The following is a 10,737-nucleotide window of genomic DNA, read 5'->3' as shown; positions in this document are numbered from 1 at the left end:
TTTCCTTGAATCACAGACTCAATAGTCGCCTTTCTCCTCTCTTTAACCAACTCTTCTGCTTTGCATCTCTCTCAACGAGTACCATGAATTCCCTTAACTCTAAAATGCCCAAAAATACTCGAATATTTTCATTAAGACTATCCTCAAATCTCTTACACATGGTGGCTTCTGAGGACACGCACTCCCGTGCATACTTGCTGAGTTTCACAAACTCACGTTCATATTCCGTCACTGTCTTACAGCTTTGCTTCAACTCTAAAAATTCTTTCCTCTTTTGGTCTATGAACTTCTGGCTAATATACTTCTTTCAGAACTCTTCATGGAAGAATTCCCAAGTTACTCTTTCTCTTGGTATATCGAACAAGAGAGTATTCCACCATTGGTAGGACGAGTCTTGTAGAAGTGACACTGCACACTTTATGCACTCCTTATGTGTGCATGATAGTTCATCAAATACCCTGATGGTATTCTCTAACCAAAAATTTTCTCTCTCTGGGTCGTCATCTATGTTAGCCCAGAATTCCTCTGCCCCATGCTTCTGTATGTTGTCTACCGGAGGCTTCTCCCTCCTAAACACGTCCGCTCCTTGTGGAGCTACGAAAACATACTGAGGAATCGGAGGAGGTAGGGGAGGTGGAGTGTTCAGATTCGCACGAACGAACTCCATGTACCAAGCATCCATCATTCGGAGGTAGGCTTCTCTAGCCCCTCCACCTTGGCCTATAGTCACGGGCTCACTCTCAACTGGCGTAGTCCCTTCAGCGGGAGCCAGCGTGTTACTCTCTATGTCATCTACCGTAACTCTATCAGGATTCATTTACTATATGAAAATACAATTTATAATCGTCAAGAGTCATTACACTATCAATATATAGTTATGGCATGTATAGCTAGACTCGTACTCATGCTAGGTTAGTCCTAGAACTAACTAAACGATAACTCTGATACCACTAAATGAAACACCCCACATCTGTTCCCCACGATAGGCCGGAATACGAGGTGTTACCCAACTTGAACGCACACATTCACATGTTTCTAAATCACCAAAATCTGATCAAATTTAAAACTTTTCCACTCTAAAACAAAAACTCCATAATAAAGGTCTACTAGGCTCCAAATGTTCATTTTCAACCATTCGAGAATGATTCGAGTCTTACCATGAACCATGAACAATATTATTAGCCATAGAGGCACACGCCCATGTGTGAAGGGCAACACGTCCGTGTGACCAATCCAACATAGTCGTGCTGTTGGCCCGTATGGCTCACACAGCCTAAACAATACAGGGACACACTCGTGTCCTCTACCCATGTGGAATTAATTCTAAATTCACACCTATAAGGGTTTTCACACGGCCTGGCACACGCCCGTGTCCCTGGCCCGTGTCCTTCACATGGCCATGACACGCCCTTGTCCTAGCCCGTGTGCAAAAACCTGGACATTCTATTTCTGACGTCAGTAATCTTTAAGGGTCACAGGCCAAGGCACATTCTCGTGTGCTAGGTCGTGCCCTTCACATGGCTGAGACACACAGCCATGTCTCTGCTCATGTGTTTCTATCATGCATACTGACTTACAAAATTTACATGCAAGGGACACACGGCCAGACAACACGCCCATGGGGCTAGCCGTGTGTCACACACGGCCTAGACACAAGCCTGTGTGCCTACCTGTGTGGACAAAATAAGGCTATTTACCAAGCCTCTTTGCCACCCTTACTTACATAACCTGCAGAAAGTCACTCTATATCAAGACATAAGCACATCACATAGCCAAAATATTCACAATGGACAACATTTCATTTTCGCAATTTACTCACCCATGAAAATATCATCTTCTATTTATAAATCAAAGTGAGTATTGACCATTATCCATGACCTTATACAAAAAAGGGATTTATCCCAAGCCAACACATTTAGCTAATTTCTCAATAACACAAAATATTAAAGTCTAAGCCCTATACATGCCATACTCAAAAATAAATAATCTGACTATACCGAGTGCTTCTAATGATAGCGTGATCGTAGCCTCTGACGTCTGATGGTCCTTGAGCTATTTAGGCGACACAATAAGAAAATTGAAAACAGAGGGAGTAAGCATAAAGCTTAGTAAGTTGCATACAATAAATATAACAATAACTTTACCATTCATCATCATGCTTATAGTACTAAAGTAGGCATAAGTACAACTTACTCATCAATAACTAATGCAATTCACATAGCATATATATATTGAGCTCACGTCTCATACACTTCAAATAGGTACCTATACCACTCACAACCTGGTTATGCTTTTCTCGTTCAATTGAAATTGTAACTCTCACCGTTGAACCATTTGGTATGCTATCGGATATTTATTAAGCCTCAAACATAAGGTGTAATGCCGATGCCATGTCCCAGACATGGTCTTACACTGGCTCATCATTAAGTCGATGTCAAGTCCCAGACATGGTCTTACACTAACTATCGAGATCGAGGCCAACACCATGTCTCGAACATGGTCTTACACTGGCTCTCATCTCTCCGTGCTGATGCCATGTCCCAGACATGGTCTTACACTGACACATCTAGTAGCCGATGCATGTCCCCGACATGTCTTACACTAGCTTACGTCGTGAGGCCTATGCATGTCCCAGACATGTCTTATACTAGCTCTTGTTTCAATACCAATGCCATGTCCCAGACATGGTCTTACAATGGCTCTCATAATGTGGCCGATGCATGTCCCAGATATGTCTTACACTAGCGCACAAATGACCCAAATGTCATGGCGTGAATATCCGATTTGTTCCTAAGGGTCTTACTGGAGTTCTACTATCTCAAAATTCACCATTCATAATCATTTCCATAAACAAGCAATTTATGCTATATCAATTCAAACACATATAATAACAATGTAGTTGTATTATTTACATACAACTTACCTCGGTTACAAAATATGGTGTCAAGTTGGTCTAATCAATTTGCTTGGCTTTCCCCCAGTCTAAGTTCAGAGTTTGAATTTCTTGATCTATAATAACAAAAATTCATAAATTTAATCACTTTATTAATCTAGACACTCAATAATCTATACTTGGGCAAAATGACTATTTTGCTCGTAGACTTTTGCAAAATGACCATTTTACCCCTAGGTTCAAAAATCGATTTTTATCAAATTTCCTCCTATCAAAAGCCTAGCCGAACCCTTAATACTCTTATAGCAATCCAAATTTTCCACTATCTCACCCATTTATCAACAAATTTCCAACTTATGCCAAATAGTCCCTATTAGGGTTTTCATGAGGAAACCCTTCACAAAAGTTGTTCATTACACATATAATACTCATATTCTTCCCTAAAATTTCAAAAAAATACACATATTATTTCATGGAAAAACCCTAAACTCTCCACCATTTTGCAAAATAGTCCCCTTAATAGAAAGCTTATGCTTCAAAGGGTCCAAAAATGTAAAAATCATCAACAAAAAGTATGTAAATCACTTACTTGCAAGAAAAACAAGTTGCGGAAATTTTTGAATCTCCAAACCCTTAAAAATGACTGAAAAATCGGTGGTAGTGAAGAAGATGAGAATGTGATATCATCTTTTTCTTATTTTATTTCTATTTTAGTTAATTTAGCCACCAAACCCACCAAACTTGGACTTTTTGACCAAATTGCTTCCTATGGCCAGCCATGCACTATCTTAGGGTCTAATTGTCTTTTAAAGACCTCCAATTTAGGTTTTCTAGCTATTTGGCACCTTTAGCTATTAAAATAGGACTTTTGCACTTTATGCGATTTAGTCCTTTTTTTTCTAAATTAAGCCCTCAAACGCTAAAATTTCTTCACCAAATTTTTTTCATACACCCTCATAATCATGCTATAATCCCAAAAAAATTAATAAAATAATTTTCCCGACTTCGAATTTGTGGTCCCGAAACCACTGTTCCGACTAGGCCCAAAATCGGGTTGTTACAATAAACTTTGATTATGATCCTTTTTAATAATACATATAGGTATTTTAGATCATTTTATAATCTTCCTTCAACTACTATTCACTGAGTCGAATTTACCACATATGTCCAACTCAATTTAATAAATACTTACACAAATATATTTAACGAATTCACAAAAATTTCTATATACTTCTAGCATTTTAAATCCTTTAAGAATTTCAATACAAACTTCTACTATATAGTGAATCATATAAAGTTTGTAACAACAATATTATATGCATATCAAACTTTCATGAACTACTAGACTAATAAGATGTCTAAAGGTTATTGCATCCACCACAAAAGAACATTATACTTTTCATAATCAATACTAAGACTTAGTGAAAAACTTCATTTTCTTATTTTGTTTCTGCAAAACTACGCATTTGTACCATAACTGGCTCTATACCTTTAGATGTTTAGACTACTAGTATAGAAACTTCACGAATTTAATTCTACTTGAATTACGTCTTTCTATTTTGGTCAATCCATTCCATGTCTACATTTCTCAATAGATTTATTTAAGATCCTCATTATTTCAACAATAATATTGCATGCAAAATCGTTATCGACAATTTTTTATTTTCCATGATTCCATATTTTTCTGTATTGGCATAACTTATCAAGATCTATTTATTTTCACTATTTCCATCTTCAATTTCAGGTAGTTGAATCTCTTCTAGAGTTTTAATAATTAGTTATGTCTTGGGTTCTAGGAGCACCCGCCTCCATTATATGATCATTTTAATTTATTATTTCTTTTACAAGAATTTTTATCTTTAGAACCAATCGATCTACCATGATTTAGGTATGCATTATGCATTACATTCGTTTATTCTAATAGGTTGTTGGAAAAATCCAGTTTAATAAATGATTTTCTGCACAGCGGAAAATTAAAAAAAAATTGAAAACTGAGTCAATTTGTGATATTTATAGCAATAATTTTTTCCCAAAAAGTACTTGTGCTTTGTGCGAGACGAATTCTTGCCAATCTCGGCTTTTAATCAGACGACTTTCTCCACTATTCTCTTACCATGAATCCCTTCGAGTGTGGGCTCGAACAATCACGAATCAACACAACCAGAATACTTTTAATAGGAAAATAAATCTATTAAGAGAATATGATAGAATTGTTATTCCTAAAAAATAGAATTTATACTTAGAAAATAAACTCTCACTATTTTTTTTATAGAATAACAATATCTCAAAGTTGTATATCTTTAGCCCTATGAGTACCATCTATTTACAGTGAGAGATAAGAGAATCATGCTTGAATTAGTGGAATACAAATAATACTTATCTAATAGAAAAACTAATCTCCTAGTTTAACTAGGAGAGAGGGGCGGCACACCGTAATTAAATATACTAGGATTGTCGCCCCTCGTATTATGAGGGGTTTTGGGCCTCTCCTATATTGGGTCCAATTATATGTGCTTCTTGAACTTTTAACCCAACAGTTTATAATTTAATTCAACCAAATACATGTTTTTCTATTTCCAAACAAATATTATTTATTTAATTAATTTAATTAATTAATTTTCCAATTAAATAATTTTCTCAACGCAATTCTAATTCTATTAAAGTCATAAAAACTTTATCGTAAAAAAATCTATGAGAAAATATATTTAATTCTCATATTCAACGGATTCACAATAACCAATTAATTCATTTCCATTTTCAAATATCAATTATTTAATTAAATAAAATTTTGAAAAACTTAAATTACTTCTCATTTCATTTTCATACTTTGTGAGAAACCACATTCATTTCCAAATGTAACCCATTTCTCTAATTTTATCATTTTTATTCATTTTTTTCATTTGATTCTATATGCAATTTGTTTCTAGTTTCATGTCTAACCTAATTTTTAATTTATTAAAAAGACCTATTATAGTCTTTTCTAATTTAACTATGTCCTTACTTAAAATCTAATTTAAGGCTTATTTGACTGCAAAATGCCTTTTAACAATTTTCCTCATCAAGGGTCGGTGTCGTGACACCTTCAACAATCGACTCAATGGGTGTTTTTGGGCTTTAGTATTACAACCATGGTTCCTTGGTGTTGTGACATGGTACTCGGATAGCTTGACTTCTTTATCTTTAGAGTTTGTGGTTGGTGTTGCGACATCATTAGTCCAATGTTGCGACTATGACTGCTTGTGTCATGACATCAACTCTTTGGTGTTACAACATTGGAAATAGTTCACTCAATTGTGTCATTTGATGAAGTCTAACTCCCTAGTCGATGGCAAAGGCATTGGTGTTGCAACATTGACTCAATTTCATGACCTCGACTCCAAGTTAAGTTCTTATTTTCATTTTTGCATCAACCAAGTACCTAAAACAAGCTCAACTCAAATATTAAGTCCCTCATGACATATGCTTGACATTTTTATTCATAAAAGTGTTAAAATGTGATAAAAACTAAAATTAAACATCAAATCCATAAAGTGCTGAAATATTAGAAAATAGACTATAAAATACTCAATTATAAGCTCTTTAAGTGTTTAAAAGCCTAATTTGACATATGTAATTATGGCAGATCAATGACCTAGAGGATAAGGAAGCCGATGGCTGGCCATCCAATGATTGGCTAAATGCTACAAGGTGGGGAATCGTCCAGGCAACGTCCAGATGAAGAGTAGACCAAGTAAAATCAAGTGAAAAGTTGGTCAAGGGCCAACCATAGATCGCTCAAGTGCCTTCTCGTTGTGCCACGTGTCTCTCAAGGGGAGCCATTGTTAAACCCATATATAGGTGATAATTGGGGAACTGATACAAGCAACTTGGAAAATGATGGAATAGGCTGAGAATGAAGTGCAACAAATTGGAAGAGAGGAGGGAAAGACTGGGAAAATGGTGTAGGAGGTCGAAATAACAATACTAAGGGCTAGAAGAGAGTGAGGAAAGGCTAAGTTGAAGCCACTAGTGTAGTGAGGGTTTAGCTTGAAGGAAGCTCAGGGGTGATGGGGTTAATGAGAGCTAGTGGAGCTGTTGAGGTAACTGGGTTGGTGAAGGTGACTAGATTTGCTGGGTTGAGAGAAGCATTAGTATGAAAAGCCCGTGTTCACTACACCAATTATTGATCCAAACGTCAACAAGGGAGGAGAGAGAATGTGGTAGTTCAAGATAGGTTGATTCACCTAAACAAGTGGAAAGCCGACAAAATGAGGTAAATAAGGAGGATAAGGTAGCAAAGGAGGTTGGATGCTAAGGAATGCTTATGGTTGCTGAAAGGCTCGAAAGATCTCTTTCTTATTAACTTGGTGGGTATTTATAGGAAAAGAGGTCTCATGCTCAATTAGATCACATCATCATCAATTAGATCGTTGTACTTGACTATTGAGGTTGCTCAAGTGATTAGTAACGACCAACCAAATGGTGCTATAAAATGCTGGACCATCCGAGTACCTCTTCAAGTGCGGAATAGCTAAGTGTTATGAGAGGAAGAAACATCCATGAGCTTCTCTCGAAGGCCAGCTAGATAGGAGATAACAAATTGCCATTCGAACTCACAAGTAAAAAACATACTAGATAAATCATTTATTTTTTGTTAAAAATAATTACATAGAGCTTAGAACTGCTCACGGGCAACGTCGCCTGAGATGCTGTTTCTGAAATGGATACATGTATCTAAAGTACATTAATGGCCAGAAATTTAGGCATTGGAGCCCTTTTTCTCTAACAAAAGAAAAACAAAAATTAATGTAGACAAAATAAAGTCCACTCGGTGGACAAATTCACATGAAATGAAGCGAATAAGACAAAACAAAGGGACCCCCTCGGACATAACAGACCCAGGTTTCCTGTGAGTCTTTTACCAAGGATTGATAAAACGTCAATTTTTATTGACAACAAAAGCACATGATACCCCCCCCCTCCCACACACACACACCCCGGAAGATTCATGGCGATTAGCAAGCATTGTCATTTACGATGCCATTTAGTTTTCTTTCCAAAACTTCAGAGCAGATCTGCCCCATCATATGGTAGAATGACATAAGATCAGACAATTGTTCAACCGACATTTTCCCCATTACATTTCTTGCTAATCTGTCCCTTTCTTCGTTTAACTTGAGCTTTTCAATGTAACGGCTCCCGTTTCTCACTGTTGCCCCCATCTGCTTCAGCCTGTTCTCTTGTTGCACGCTCAGGGCTGTGTTTGACTGCAAGACGCAACCAAGTATGTGAGAGTATGAACCAATGTATTTCATATTTCATACTCAAAATCACCCAATTAGTATATATACCTCCAGAAATTCTGCTCCAGCTTCAAGTTCAGATTGTTTAGTAGGATTCATCTCAATTCCTGCAGTGTATAGATTCTTTGCGAGTGAGAAGCTTCGGACTATGATTTTCCTTTTGTGTTCCATTTCTTTGTTGAGCTTCAATTGCTTTGGCAAAGCTGTTGAGCTATTAAGTTTCTTCTGATAAGCAAGTACTGCCTTCACAAATTCCTGCATAAATCGTCACCCAGAATCAGAAAACCCTGTTTTTCACCAAATTCCAAAATCAAAATAATTTCGGGATGAATTGTAGGCAAACCTGATAAGCAGATGGGCATCCTGGATAATCAAATTCTTCAGAATCAGGCCGCCTCATTCTCTCTGGATGGAATTGAAGTCCCATTATGAATTTACCCTCTTCAGGATTATAGGCATCTGGGTCATAGAATCCTTCAATCAAGCCATCTGGTGCGAAAGCCATGGGCACAAATCGTTGTGCCAATCTCTTGACACCCTGATGATGATAACTGTTGACCAAAATATCCATCTTCCCTACTTCCAACGAATCCTTAAACCAGCAATGCAAAGGGGTGTTCTCCACCACCTTCACAAAATGCCTATGCCCATCATAATTATCATAATCCATGTGCACTACCCTTTGATCTTCTGGCAATTTCCTTGTCAATTCTTTGCCAATATCTTGATAAAGGGTACCGCCGCAAGCAACATTCAGAACCTGGGAACCCCTGCAAATCCCCATATAAGGAATGTTCCTTTCAAGGCAAAGCTTCGCTAGCCTCAACTCTATTGAATCTTTCTCTTTATCCACGGCTGTATCACTTGCATGCAGTCTCCTGATTTCTTCAATTTCTTCAGGTGAAAGCCCTGACGTTTCGGGTTCGTACAAAGATGGATCGATGTCTTCGCCTTCGCAAAGAAGAACACCGTGGATTGGCTCGAAACTATCCAATAACATATGAACCCCATTGACTCGGGGCACAATCACCGGAACTGCACCATAGGTGACTATAAGATCAAGATGGTATTCACCTGCAAATTCCAACACCCAAAAGTAAGTCCATCCGAAGAAAAAAAGACAAGATCCCAAAACAAAGAAAAAAAAAGTATAGAAACCTACCAACAAAATCTACAAACTTATTCTTGCGAACGCTACGTCTAGAGACGATAAGAACACGAGGGAGGATAACGGAGAGATCATTGTTGAAGGCCATATATAAAGAGTGAATATATGGGTGGATTGGGTAAATTGGATTGAAGACTGAATTGTGTTAGCTCTTGTTTGGGTATTTATAGGAGAGGAATTAAGATGGATTACGAATTTGGTTAAATACAGTGGGTAAGCGTTATCACGGAAAAAACCAGAAGAGATTAAAATAAGAGAGGTGAGCAGAGTCCTGGCGCCGCGTGCTGTCCAATTTTCCTATGCTTATGCCTCATTTGACACGACTCCTTTTATTACTTTGAAATTCTAAAATTGCATCATGGGATAGGATTTTATCAATTTAATTCTAAATTTTATTTATATTTGTATTAAGATTTAAACAATGGATAATAAATACATTTTTACTACAAAATAATTTAACTATGCTATATAAAATTCGGTCAGAAAATCAGTCACCTGCAAAATGTTTACTCACTCTTCATACCTTCCACAACTACCAACATCTTTTCTTTTGCTTCGCGCTTATTATTTTTCTCATTCCATAACTTCGTAGTATTCCCTCACTGTTTCCTTTTCGTAACTCATTTCTTTTTATATGATTTTTAATTTTTTCTTACAATTTTCTCAAAAATACCTATTTTTTTAAAAAATTATTTGATTAGTTTTTTTTTAAAATGACAGGATTAGGTCGAAATAACGAAAACACTTTCAATTGGAAGTATGTTTCTTGTGTTTCATTTTTTAAGGTTAGATTTTTGTGTTTTTAAGTAAGGTTAAGGTTTGAGTTTTGTACGTTTTAGGGTTTAGGGTTTTATAGAGTTTTGAGTTTTTATTATAATTTTTAAGTTTATTATACTTTATTTAATTTTTTTATATGTAAAGTTAATAATTATTTAATTCGGTAGTTACAAGCATCGTATTTACACCAATTTTATTTCCATTAGAAGGGTTTTTATTATTTTAGTCCAATCCCATCATTTTTCAAAAAAGAAATTACCTAATCTAATAAATATCTTAAAAGACCGGCATTTTTTTATAATTTAATTTAATTTATTTATTGTTATAATAATAATCATGTTAATTGATTTAAGAGTTAATCCCCATTATATTTTTCTTTGAATGTAAAATATAATAATAGATTTTTTTATTTATTAAAAGTATAGTAGTTGTACACATACGATAAGAAGATTCAATTAATATTAATTTTAAGTCTAATTTTTTAATATTTCTATCTTATCCCTCAGAAAAAAATATTGTCACTAACTATAAAAAGTTAGTATGAACCCACGTTTACTTTAATAATTCACAGCTCCTAATACAATAATTTGTTTTCATTTATCTATTCCCTAATATAA

At 35.8% G+C, this 10,737-nt stretch overlaps 1 protein-coding gene across 1 annotated transcript; it reads right to left on the bottom strand.

Annotated features, from left to right (window-relative positions):
* Positions 1-7,492: 7,492 nt before the first annotated feature.
* On the bottom strand, positions 7,493-9,557 carry LOC107927245 (putative glutamine amidotransferase GAT1_2.1). The gene is made up of 4 exons (XM_016858270.2): positions 9,338-9,557; positions 8,519-9,249; positions 8,224-8,430; positions 7,493-8,139 (listed from the first exon to the last, which is right to left on the bottom strand). Exons 1-4 carry the CDS (start codon positions 9,429-9,431, stop codon positions 7,888-7,890), a joined length of 1,284 nt encoding a protein of 427 aa, XP_016713759.1. The 5' UTR covers positions 9,432-9,557; the 3' UTR covers positions 7,493-7,887.
* Positions 9,558-10,737: the final 1,180 nt, after the last annotated feature.

Source organism: Gossypium hirsutum, chromosome A12 (assembly GCF_007990345.1).
Source record: "Gossypium hirsutum isolate 1008001.06 chromosome A12, Gossypium_hirsutum_v2.1, whole genome shotgun sequence".
NCBI classification, from domain to species: Eukaryota; Viridiplantae; Streptophyta; class Magnoliopsida; order Malvales; family Malvaceae; genus Gossypium; species Gossypium hirsutum.
Note: the sequence above shows the minus strand (reverse complement) of the source record. Positions and strands in the feature narration are given on the sequence as shown.